This window comes from Rhinichthys klamathensis, unplaced genomic scaffold (assembly GCF_029890125.1).
Source record: "Rhinichthys klamathensis goyatoka isolate OS25496 unplaced genomic scaffold, OSU_Roscu_1.1 h1tg000055l_1, whole genome shotgun sequence".
NCBI lineage: Eukaryota > Metazoa > Chordata > Actinopteri > Cypriniformes > Leuciscidae > Rhinichthys > Rhinichthys klamathensis.
Genome location: NW_026606600.1, coordinates 4,068,827 through 4,082,311, shown reverse-complemented (window position 1 = coordinate 4,082,311; position 13,485 = coordinate 4,068,827). Strand labels below are relative to the sequence as shown.

The 13,485-nt window shown below is 44.3% G+C and overlaps 1 protein-coding gene across 1 annotated transcript in view; it reads left to right on the top strand.

Annotated features, from left to right (window-relative positions):
- Positions 1-2,805: 2,805 nt before the first annotated feature.
- cmtm4 (CKLF-like MARVEL transmembrane domain containing 4) overlaps positions 2,806-13,485 on the top strand; it is a 33,043-nt gene continuing 22,363 nt past the window's right edge. Inside the window, exon 1 of the mRNA XM_056248467.1 lies at positions 2,806-3,472. Coding sequence (XP_056104442.1) covers positions 3,287-3,472 — 186 coding nt within the window. The 5' untranslated portion in view covers positions 2,806-3,286. The remainder of the gene's footprint in view (positions 3,473-13,485) is intronic.

Genomic DNA, 13,485 nt, shown 5'->3' with positions numbered 1-13,485 from the left:
TTACTGTTGTTTTGCATGAACTTGTGTTAGAAATATGAAAAGAATAATCTCATACCAAACTAGAGATAAGGAACTCGAATGAAATTTACATTTATTCTGCATAATATTGCTTAACGGTTTCCATTTATGATGGGCAGGGCTATAAAGCATTTGCTGATATTCAAGCACAACATTAAGTCTGGACTATATACCTCTTGTTTTAGTGGTTAAGGTTTTTCATCTATACGGACTATGTGAGAATTTCTTGGGCTGTCACTAATGAAGCCTCCGATCACATATAACATTCTACCTGCTTTTAAAAGCGCTCATAGCCTTAAATGCACTTAAGATGCACTTAAGTATTTCATTGCATTCTGCATTTGCTGTGTGACTGAAATCTCACTGTGTGTACTGAAGTATCACTGACACATTCCTGTGAACATGGCTCATTTTTTCCACCGAAAGACGTGACGTTGTAACCGTTTTACTGGAAGCGAAGAACTGTTAATTCGTCTTAGTTAATTTTTTTTTAAAGCAACACATTGTTAGCATTTAAACATTTCATTGTTTTTCCTACACAAATTTAGCTGGTTACTGATTCTAATAGTAGCTTGGTGCAAATATAAGCAAAAACTTAAAGGACTAAGAAATTGAAGAACTAACAAGCTGCTCCTGAGATGCCTGAAGTACTTGAAAAAGCTTCCTAACTCAGAACCCATCTGTTTTCCTAAAGGAGACACACAATGGATAAAAGATCTAAGGGTGGCCACCAAAAGAAACAAGTTTACTTGGCTTCAGCTTCATTGATTTATTTCCCTCATTTGGGGATGATTGCAATTATATAACGAACAGCACATTTTGTATGTATTTCATTAGGACTAGGATGGAAGTTGACCGCTTTGTTCTGTATAATCCTTCTAATATGCACTTACCCCTGTAAGTAAGAAAATGTTGAGAAAATATTCTGGCTTCCAAAATTTTCTATACAGGAATTGAAAGACCTTTCTATTCACACAAATGACTGTGTGTGTGCTATACCGTAAAGTGAGTCTGATTGTATGGCTTTAACTTGATGCAGTATGTGGCCATGTGAAATCTTGCTTTTAATGCAAACAAGATAAGGAAATGTCTTTTTTTTTTTCAGTCCTGGCTTAAATAAAATACAAATCCAGACTACAACTATCTTGTGATAGTTTTTTGTTTGTCATGTCAATTCATTTCAGAAGATACACAGTATTACAGTACTGATTAAGACCTACAAATATTTAATGTTTTGTTTGCCATTACGTCTATTTGAGACTGATCATTCGAAACGGTTCAAGAGACGTCAGTTATCAGATGGTTCGGGAACCAAACCAGTAGGGGGCAGCGCTGTTCTCCCAATATCTATCTATTATTTGGTGTCAGATGTTTGATGAAAATGTGTACATGCAATGCAATTGGAAATGCAAAATTTCCTAAATATAATCTTAAGGCTAAACACATTTTATGTAAAAGTTCATAAAGTCATAGCCTATAAAAAACTTTTAAATGTAATATAAAATGTTACATGGACCTATATTTATAACTCTTTGTGTGTGTATAGGTATACTGTTACTGTTAGCGTATAATCTATAAACGACTTACTAGTCTTTACAAGCTGGTAGAAAGTATTTTTAACTTCAGAAAAAGTACCAACATTGCTGTCTAAAGGCTGCATACTAGGGTTTAAAAAACAGACACAATGTGGCAAGCTGATTTAACATTTATTTAACTAGCTAGTTTTTTGGTTGTTAAAGGCGTGCCTACTAATTTTTAATTAGTAGTAAGTAATCCTGTAACGACTACTGTCTTTTTCAATTAATTTTCGGCTATAAACAGGGAAGAGGGGTACAACCTAAGATTTTTTTCTAATTTCTCAGTTTGTGTAAATACATTTGGGTTTCAGTCTTATTTTTTCACATTAATTTCACGTGTCTAGTACTATTATGTGGTCTTGTTTCATTATTACAATGTATACTACTTTTCCTTATTTACCCAGAAATAATGGAAGTGAGATGTGTAACGACCTTATGGCAGCTTAAAATGTCACCTTATCTAATAAAAAATTGATACAAGTCTAATTAAAACGTCAACAAAATGCAATTGTTAACTTTCTCATATTACATTTTTTTTTAGTAATTAAAGCTAAACAAATTTTGGAGTTTGACAATGAATAGACTGCAAAACACAACTACAGCATAGCTCAAACAATGTAGGCAAACAGATGAAGACTCGCATTCAGACAATCAGAAAAACAGCTGAAGACAACACATCCCTCCCCTCCCTCCACACAGCTCTTAGTGTCTTCTGCTAGTTAGCTAAGCATTACATAAATATCTATGCTGCTAAATAACAGAATGGATATTAAAATAATAGCAGATATGTCTCATTTTAAATAAACACTAAAATCTTAGATTAATGAATTCAGTAAGATATTCACAATCGTTAAATGTTCAGCAATGCATTTCCAAACATTTTATTTTGGCATTCACCCCCCTCCCCCCTGTTTATAGTGTAGATAATGGCACAAGAAACAACACTAAGTTTTTTCATGCTAGCATGTGTGGAAACGTTTATGTGTGTTAGGCTACAACTAGCCCGCAGTTCCCTATTAGGCCTAGAAAGGCTGTAACACTTACCAGCAACAATTGGAACACAGTGGTGAACAGCGTGCCTGTAGAATTCAATGTCAAATGGTTCCAATAGAAGTTGGTTTTAAGGAATAAATGTTTAAACGGCTTGCCATAGCGACACATTAATCTAGCCTACTGTGTCGTCTCGCATTTGATGAATCTTATATTGCGATCTTCTCCTGCATAAGAGAAGACAGTAACTCAAAGCTTGACGTTATGAGTACAACTGTTTTGAGCTTTTGTTTCTCTGACATCAGCCGTAAAGACTTTACTTGAAAGCGTCTTTCCATGCAGGATTGTAGTTGGGGGCGGAGACTCGCAGCAACATTACATTCTGCATCCAGAAACTCTGAAATATGGACACTGCCATGAGAACAGTCGTGATCATTCGAGCTCGTTCAGCTCTATTCATTGCAGGATACAAGCACAACACAAATGCAGGAATGGGATTGGAGAGGTGGATGTAGTGTTTGGGCTCTGGATCTAGGTCATACAAACGGCTGGAGTTTACGGTGACCGTTTTGTAACGAGGGTTGGTCTTTGTTGAGACATTGTTTTTCTGCCTGGCAGTTTTCAGAGGACCAGCGGAACACTGTTTCAGACCCAAATCTGCTCTTGTATCTGGGAGGGAAGTGGAGACAACAGAGTTCAGCATGAGGAATAACGAGGATGCAGAGGGCTTTGATGGCGAGGCCTCCAACACCTCGATGATTTCAGGAGCCAATAGTCCGTATCAGCCGACCACCGAGCCCGTGCATTCCAGAAACGTGTTCAGGGCCATCAGGTGTGACCTGGACTATCTCAAATCACATTTCGGTATTTTAAAAGTTATCGAAGTGGTAAGTTCGAATAGTCACGGGGTTTCTCCTTTCCATGAAAAACTTATGAGCCTAGAAAGGTTTTCATTACTGAACTTCAGCAAGGTGTATTGCAACTGAATCAGTCAGTATGACTTCCCGTGAGCAATAATGACTTCATCAACAGAGCCATCGTTTATTGATCTTTCTTTCTTTCTTTCTTTCTTTCTTTCTTTCTTTCTTTCTTTCTTTCTTTCTTTCTTTCTTTCTTTCTTTCTTTCTTTCTTTCTTTCTTTCAGATAGCATTTTTTTATAGTTCCTCCCTGATTACATTCTTCTCATGTTAGACTTTGTTAGAGTAAGAAAGACAAATTTCCCATATGTTGGATTTTATTCAAGGTAAAATATTTAAGGCAAAGCAGATGTGTATCAAACAGTCATTATGATATAATCCCTTTTCTTCTCTCCACATATTTCAGTTAGATATTTAGGCTACTCCTGATAACATTCTTCTCATATTGGATTAGTGTGAGGAGGGCAGATTTCCTCTTTTTGGGGATTTAAAATAAAAATATTTCCTGTTGGATACATGCCGACAGGCATCAAAATCTCTGGAACGCATCGCTGACGGAGGGGAATGATGCCTGGAGTCTGAATGAATTAACTTTCAGATTGCACTTTTGGTCCACTTGATTGGCAAAACACCCAAAAATCTATAGTCATCGTGGTCAGACAAAACAGAAACTCGCATAAGAGCTTTCTGCCTGTGAACCTCTGCCAGATGTCGAGAGAGAGAGAGAGAGAGAGAGAGAGAGAGAGAGAGAGAGAGAGAGAGAGAGAGAGAGAGAGAGAGAGAGAGAGAGAGAGAGAGAGAGAGAGAGAGAGAGAGAGAAATGACTCTCTGTTCTGCTGGCTCAGCAAAAGCTAAGCATCTCAGATCAGGCCCTCATGGTGATGCACAGTTAAGAAACTGCATGCAGGGGGGAAAACAGAGTGAAACTAAGGAAGTCATTAGGTGAAACAAGGGCTTGTGTCCTCAGCCAAAGGAAACAACCTGTGTGCCAAGTACAGAAGATAGTACTGTCTGTTTAAAGATTGCTTAATGAATCAAGTTTTCTGCTTTTATGTGCGTCTCAAGGCTCAAATGACTCCACAGACAGATTTTAATCGGATTAAGTGATAATACTTGGAAGCACACGTACTAGCTGACATAGTGGGCATGTGGAGTACATGCACTTTTATCTTCATAAACATAATGAGTGGCTTTCTATGCTTTTTTATGTGAACCCAGAAGCTTCATTTGCCTGTGGAGTCAAATTACAGGCAGGCACGAGTTGTATAGTAAAGCTCTGGTTATTGCTGACTTAAAAACAGCTTCTTCAATCTGTTTGGACTCTTATGAGAAAGACTGCAACTGATCAGAGATTAGCAAAAATATCGACCGCATAGTCTACCATAGGGATCTAGGAACTACCTCTAGTAGTTTTTTTTAACATCCTGAGATGTTTGTTTTGTAATGCTCAGTGAAGGAGGCGTCTATAAGCTGTTTCTTTGCTCAGGTATGGTATGGTATGGGACGTTTTGTACTGCAGTAATAAACAGCTTAGTGAGAGGGAATTAATTAAAATAAAAGACTGAACTGAAAGCTAAACAGGATATGATTCAGAAAGTTCCCACAAAACTTGTAAATTGGAACATTCCAGTGATATCCCTTGGGGTGTTCTCTTTCATAGGTTCACTCAACGCTGCGTAGCTTAAGACGCAGTGGGAACGCCCTCTGGGTGTGCCGATTGTCTGAAGCCCTTATAGAATCACGGCAATTCATTGGCTGATGACGCTCTTGCGTCGTCATATTATATTAGCGCGCGCGCGCCATCTGCTTCTCAGATTCTCAGATTTCTCTGCCTTCACGAAACGGCCATCTTAAGCCCTTCGGTCTCGGTTTTTCTGGCCCAAATAATTCGGATTTATCATCAGCATTCTTCATCTGCACTTCAGCGACTGCGAATAGTGGAACTCAGTTCTCCTTGCGGTGAAGTGCCAAGGAGTTTCGTCGTTGCCCGCCGCCATGCGTTCGCTTTATTGCGAACGACGACCCTCACAGTAAGTGTGTTAAATGTATGGGTTTTTCGCATGCGCGCGAGGCTATTTTAGGCTTGTCTAAATGCAAGTTTTGTGACAATCTGCTTCTCAAAACCCTCCACTCTCGGCTCGCGTTTTTTGAGAAGGAGTCATTCGTTCCCCCCCGTCGCGCTCCCGAGGCTGCCGAGGCCTTGTTGGAATCCGCGACCTGGGGTTCGGATGTAGAGCTCGAGGATATAGAGTACGAGCAGACGGGCCAGGCCCTTTCTGTCCCTCCCTCTCCCGAGCACGCACGCGGTGTTCGGCCAGTCGAGTTTTCGCATGATTATTTATGCCCCAGCCCGAGAGCACGCGAGACGGTTTCTTTCGGGCTGGAAGATATTATTTACACTACAGCGTCCGACTCCGAGGATTTCAGGCCTGCTTTAGCTACTGACGGTCTCGCGCCTAGCGGCCAGGAGGCGCGGCCTACTGCGGCCTACACGGAGCTTATCGACGTGCTTTCGCCCGCTACAGAGAAGCTCTCTATTGACTGGCCCGACGAGCCCCGCGAGTCACAATCGTCTAAACTCGACGAGAGATTTTTAAGTGGCCCTAATTCTAGGCCTGAGCGGAGAAAGCTGCCCTTTTTCAGTGATCTGCATCACGAGATCTCCAGATCCTGGAAGTAGCCTTTTTCCGCGCGTCTAACAAACACGGCAGCCGCTGACTTCACCAAACTCGTTGGTTCTGTGGAGTAGGGCTATTCCGCCATTCCAGCGGTTGAGGACACGTTGGCTACTCACCTTTCTCCGTCGTCTGCTCCGTCATGGAAATCTCGCCCCCTCCTTCCCTCTAAACCGTGCAGGACTACTTCCGCCCTTATCGGAAAGTCCTACATGGCAGCTGGTCAGGCAGGCATGGCCCTACATACTATGGGCATCCTCCAAGCCTACCAGGCGGACGTCTTGAAGGAGATGGACGAGGGAACAGGAATTACGCCAGAAGCTGTCAAAGAGGTTCGTAAGGCGCACGGATCTGGCCTTAAGAGCCACCAAGCACACCGCACGTGCTATAGGTCGTTCTATGGTGGGGGCGATTGCTGCAGAGCGCCACCTATGGCTCAATCTCACGGAGATCCGTGACAAAGAGAAGGTTTTCCTCTTGGACGCCCCAGTTTCTCAATCTGGACTGTTTGGGGAGGCGGTCAACACTGTGGTTGACAAGTTTCGGGCCGCAAAATCCCAGTCAGCTGCCCTCAGGCAGTTTATGCCCAGGAGGGCCAGGGAATCCTCTAACCCCTCCCCGGCTCAACCCAGAGAACGTTCGTCTCATAGGCCGGATTTTGCCGCTAGGAGAAGTGACTCGGCTCATCCCCCACCTGCTACGGTTTGGGGAGCCCGCGGTCGCCCGTTTCCCCACCAGCGACCTCATAAAGCGGTCAGCCTCATGAAGCGGTCTAACAAACCCTTCGCTCCAGCCTCCTCGAATCGTTCCTGACCCGCAGGTCAGAAAAAGGAGAGCTTCCCCTGATTTACGAGGTTGGGACAGACCGCGCAAGCGTTTCTGCCCACCTCTCACTTGCTCTCCTTCTCTAAACCTGTCACTTTCGCCACCTAGCGTGTTTCGAAGTGCAGTTACTATTCAACCTCGTTCAAACCGTCTGGCGCAGGAGGACGGAGACGCGTTCAGCTTTCTCCCCTTGCCTCCGACGCGTTTGATACCTGCCGCTCGCATCCTCGGAGACACTTTAGGTTTTCCTCAGGAGCAGGCAGACCCTATGATCTTGATCAAACAGGCAGTGGTACCTCCCACTACGTGTCAGGACGTCAAGTGCTCTCCTTCATGTTGGACCACGCCACCCCACAGGAGTCAGCGGGTCACCCTAACACAGGTATATCCGCCGCATTGCAACACTCCACTTCCTCTATCTCATTTCTTTCAAGAATGGAGGCGTCTGCCAGGGGTATCGCCTTGGATCCTCCGCACGGTTCGGCTCGGCTACACACTTCAGTTCTGTCGCCCGCCCCCTTGCTTCAACGGAGTCTTTCCAACTGTAGTCAACAGCGCCTCAGAGGCTTCTGTACTATAGCAGGAGATTTTATCCGTTCTCCTCAAGGGAGCAATAGAAGAGGTTCCTCCGAAGGAAGTCGAGCAAGGCTTCTTCAGCCGTTACTTCTTGGTCCCGAAAAAGGGCGGAGGTCTGCGACCAATACTAGACCTGCGCCAGCTAAATTTCTCCCTTTACAAAGGGAAATTCAAGATGTTGACGCTGAAAACTATTATATCTCAAATTCGAGCAGGGGACTGGTTCGTGACAGTAGACCTGAAGGATGCATATTTTCATATTCAGGTCGTACGGCGACACAGGAGGTTCCTCAGGTTTGCCTTTGGAGAGAGGGCGTACCAGTACAGGGTCCTTCCCTTTGGTCTCGCTCTAGCACCGACAACGTTGATGGATTGTATGGATGCTGCTCTGGCCCCGTTGCGACTCCAGGGCATCCGTATACTCAAATACCTGGACGATTGGCTCCTTTTAGCCCACTCCAGGGAATTAGTGACTCACCACAGGGACATTGTCCTTCGTCACATTCAGTCTCTCGGCCTGAGGTTGAACACAGAGAAGAGTGTTCTTACCCCAACTCAAAGCACAGTTTTCTTAGGGGTGCGCCTGGATTCCGTTCTGATGCAGGCCCGTTTGGCTCCTGCCCGGATTTCCAGTCTTTTGACATGTTTGGCTCGCTTCACGCTCGGCCATCGTGTTTCTGTGCTTCTGGGTCTCGTGGCCGCAGCATCCCCTGTGCTTCTCCTAGGGTTGCTCCACATGAGACCGTTTCTGTGGTGGATGAAACTCTCAGGTGCCCGGTCCACAGGACCGGCTCTTCGCCTGTTGAAGGTGTCGCGCAGTTGCTTCCGCGCCCTTTCAATTTGGCGGGACCCTCTCTTCCTTCGGAAAGGGCTCGGCATGGGTGCAGTTTTCCGTTGCCAAATGGTTACGACGGACGCCTCTCTGACCGGCTGGGGTGCGGTTTTCGAGGGCAGGCCAGCATGTGGGGTCTGGACTGGAGAGACTCTCTCTTGGCACATAAACAGCTTGGAGCTGAGAGCTGTTTCCCTGGCCCTTCTTCACTTTCTCCCCTTTCTCGAAGGACACCATGTCATTGTCAGAACAGACAATATGGCGGTAGTGTCTCATGTAAACCGGCAGGGGGGTTCACGGTCGCGCACCCTGGACAGGCATGCGCGCCACCTTCTCCTGTGGTCTCAGGGCAAGTTCCTTTCACTGAGGGCAGTCCATGTTCCTGGGATCCTGAACCTCGCAGCAGATTTTCTGTCGAGGCAGAAGCTCAGGTCGGGGGAATGGATGTTGAACCGCCGAACAGTAGCCCTGATTTGGAAAGTGTTCGGAAAAACAGAGGTGGACCTCTTTGCATCACAGGAGTCGTCCCAATGCCCACTTTGGTTCTCCCTGAGCCCCCCAGCACCATTGGGGATAGATGCATTCGCCCACCCATGGCCGATGCAGAAACTTTATGCATTCCCGCCTGTCAAGTTGATCCAGGCAGTTCTGTCCAGAGTGAGGGAGAGCGGAGCCCGTCTCCTACTTATAGCCCCATTCTGGCCGTCCCAGCCGTGGTTCTCGGAGCTGGTTCCTCTTCTGGAACTCCCCCCCTTGGGAGATTCCGGTCAGGGAGGATCTGCTGTCCCAGCTTCAGGGCAGGATATGGCATCCTCGCCCCGAAATTTGGAAGCTATGCGTATGGCCCATTAGAGGCCGATTGCTTTGAGCTTTGGTCTTCCCGCTGACGTCCAGGAGACCATTGCGAGTGCGAGAGCCCCTTCCACGAGAAGGTTATATTCCTCCAAGTGGAGGGTTTTTGAGTCGTGGTGTTCGACACACGCTACGGACCCAGTCAGCTGCCCAGTCGGTTCAGTGTTGGAATTCCTTCAGGAGAAGTTTGCTTCTGGAGCGGGCGCTACTACTCTGAGAGTGTATGTTGCTGCTATTGCCGCTCATAGAGAGTCGGATGAGATACCCCTAGGTAAATTGAGGTTAGTCTCAGCATTTATGCGTGGGGTTAGGTGCCTGAAACCAGTACGCTCCCCTGGAATTCCCTCTTGGGACCTGTCGGTCGTCCTGGAGGGCTTAACGGAGGCTCCCTTTGAGCCCTTAGAGTCAGCTCCAGAGCGGATTCTGACTCTCAAGGTTACTCTTTTGTTAGCCTTGGCTTCTTTGAAGCGGGTGGGGGATTTGCAAGCTCTTTTTGTTAGCAAGACATGTATAGACTTCGCTCCTGGTCTGGTCAGGGTGACTTTGAGACCGAAACCGGGATATGTGCCCAAAGTATTGTCCACAGCATTCCGGTCTCAGGTTATTAACCTTCACTCTTTCCATCCTCCTCCTTTTGTCTCTGAGGAGGACAAGAAGCTTAATTTGCTCTGCCCTGTCTGAGCATTGAAGTTATACGTGGATCACTCTGGCGGTTGGAGAAAATCCAACCAGCTCTTGGTATGTTTTGGTGCTGGCCGCCGCGGGCTTGCCGCATCAAAGCAGAGAATTTCCCACTGGGTTACAGAGGCTATTTCACTGGCATATGAGGTGCGCGGTCTGCCTTCACCTCTTAGCATCAGGGCACATTCCACCAGAGGCGTGGCTTCCTCTCAAGCACTTTTTAGAGGTGCCCTCCTGGAAGATATTTGTGTAGCGGCAGGCTGGTCCTCTCCGCACACTTTTGTCAGATTCTACAGTTTGGATCTTGACATGACTCCAGGTTCCCAAGTTTTATCTGCTTGAACCAGTCGTGTGAGTTATCTGGTCATTGTACTAGTTACGGCAGCGATTAGCTTGGCGAGTTTGGTATTTCGTTCCCACTGCGTCTTAAGCTACGCAGCGTTGAGTGAACCTATGAAAGAAAACGTCTCTGGTTACTGATGTAACCTGTTCTCTGAATAGGGAACGAGACGCTGCGTTCGCTGCCAAGCTCCTTGCGCTGCCGACAAGCTTCCTTTTTCGGCAGAGAAATCTGAGGAGCAGATGGCGCGCGCGCGCTAATATAATATGACGACGCAAGAGCGTCGGGGCGGCGCCCGCGCCATCAGCCAATGGATTGGTGTGATTCTATAAGGGCTTCAGACAATCGGCACACCCAGAGGGCGTTCCCACTGCGTCTTAAGCTACGCAGCGTCTCGTTCCCTATTCAGAGAACATAGGTTAAATCAGTAACCAGAGACGTTTTGAGACGCGACCATAATATCACAGACTTGTTTGAATATGTGATCAATCATTCCTCAAAAGAGAGATTTAATATATTACCCATTGCAAATGAGAGAGGCTGTATCGAGCTCCGCTTTAGACTTTAGTTGTATTGTGTTCTTGCTTTTGTCACATTATTATGTTTTTGTGTGCAGTGACTCCTCTGGGCCTTGGATATGTCCTCATTCTGTCCTGCTAACAGTCTGAGTGCTATTTGGATTGTTTGGAGTTTTTTTGGGTTAAAAGGAGCAGATTGAGCTGTAGCACAGGGTTTTTCACATGGCTGCATGTTTCCTGCTGCTGGCTTGCCAAGAATATTCAACCATGGCTGTTTCTCCATGTCGTGGCCAATGATTTACCTAAGGCCCCCATGGGATAAGGATAAAGAGGAGACTTTTTGACTGTTTAATCTTTGTGAAAGGTTTTGTCCATCGGCAGATGTGGTTTTCTTGGCTAATATCAGTGAATCACCCATTCCATTCACAGAAGAACAAAAATAATCATTGGACTTTTGCATTCAAATATAATCTGTTGGGCTTCTACAAAAACATAATCCTTAGTGGGCGTTTTGTAGGCGTTTACATAACGTGTTTTTGCAAATCTAGACAGAAAAGATTCTATAGGGTGCAAGCTGTCTAAAAGCTTCAGTAAAGCAAAAGCATACTAATTAAAGCACTGCTGCTAAAAAAATAATTTTTAATATAAAGTAAATAACTATACAATAAAATAAGCATAATCTTGGTCAGTAAGGTTTTTTAATTTAAGGCTTTTGAAAGCCTCTAATCTAATGCGTACCAAGGCTGCATTTATTTGATCAATAATACAGTAAAACATTATTATTGCAGTTTAAAATTACTGTTTTCTATTTGAATATATTTTAAATTATTTATTCCTGTGATGCAAAGCTGAATTTTCAGCATCATTACTCCAGTCTTCAGTGTCACATGATCCTTCAGAAATCGATAATATGCTCAAGAAACATTTATCAATGTTGAAAACAATTGTGCTGCTTAATACTTTTGCGGAAACATGGATACTTTTTTTCAGGATTCTTTTATGAATTGAAAATACACAAGAAAAGCATTTATCTGAAATAGAAATCGTTATAATTGTTGCTATAAAAAGAAACTTACTTTTCTTTTCTGTCACACCCTTAATAAATAAAAGTATTTAATTTGTTAATACTTTTTTTTTAAAACTGGCCCTAAACTTTTGAATGTTAGTTTATAAGAAAAAATCTAGGTAAACTAGTTGACCTCACTAATCAATTAGTCAGTTGCTACCAGTCATCCCTAAATTAAATTCTTTTAAATGTCCTTTGGTAAAGATACTCTCCAACCTTTTGTTTTTATACGGCTTCCTTTCAGTTTAACCAAGAAGGACCTTGTCAATTTAGACTGTAGTTTCAGCCCTGAAGGGCAAAACTATTGACCTTTCCACTTTTTAAAAATTTTCAATAAAAACATAGATTGGCCTAGTTTGATACCAAAAAAAAGTAAGACTGAATGCCCCTTGTTGAACTGCTAGTGGGTCATACTAAATCTTTAGACACTGTCTTAACATAATGGCTATGTTTAAATGCAGCTGGCCCTAGGCAGGTGTTTTCACCTTGTGTCATCCTGACATGACATGAGTAAAATTATAGATGTTTTTGGAGCTGTCAAGTAGCATCATAAATGTGTCATTTTACCTTAAAGGATAGAGTTTTTCCATTTTGATAAGGAACGGTTACATATAATGAAAGAGCTCTCTGTAATGTAGTGAGTTGATGGACTCACCAGATGCTTTGTGCCTGTGTACTTCTCCCCTCGCTCTTGTGAAACTTATGTAATGTGGAGAGTTTGCTTTTCTGCGAACATCTCCAAGGTTAAGAAGCTTTGGAATAGTGGTTTAAATTTTGTGCAAGGAGCAATTCCCTTTAGGCGAGGAAAAGGCTGTTGGGTGGGAGCTGGAAGGCTCATTTCCGTTTAAGGAGGAACTCTTGGAACACAATGCAAGCTGTCAGACCACCCCTCCCAACATTCATTTTCTGGGCACAACAGATGGCGCGTGTACAAACTGGGGATTTGACTCCCTGTGGTCATTGCTACAAGGAACTTGCTGATTGCCTAAAGTATAGGGGGGCTCTGAAGGACAGCAGAAGGAGGAGGAGGAGGAGGAGGAGGAGGAGGAGGAGGGTGGGGAGTGACATATAAACATCACTTTCTGTGCGCCTGACACCTGCTGCCGTGTGGGACACGGTCTGTGCTGCGTTTATCAAGATCAATGACCTCATCTCCAAATACACATCTTTAGCCTGTATTTTTGATGGTGTGTGATGCTGGATCTGCTGGCACTGTGACAGGAACGATGATATGAGCAGGTACACACTTCCCTAATGTGATCAGTGCAAAAAAGCCGGATGAGATGAAGAAGGGTTTGTGTAAGTATAGGGGGAAGTGGTCAGTAGCAGTTGACACTTTGTGATAACATTCAGCCTTCCTATGAAATTCTGTAGAATATTTAATTACATAGAATTTTTTGAAGAAATCTAGTGCTGGTAGCTATTTTACCTGAGTGCATTATGATGTAGCAAATTATATGTGTTGCCAACTTGGGGGTCTTAAAGTTATAGTTTACCCAAAAATGACTCTCTTACTTCTGCGGAACATAAGAGATGATATTTTGAGAAATGTAATTTGTTTTCCATACAATGGCTGTCGATGTTCACCAAACCTGTTTGGTTACCAACTTGATTCAA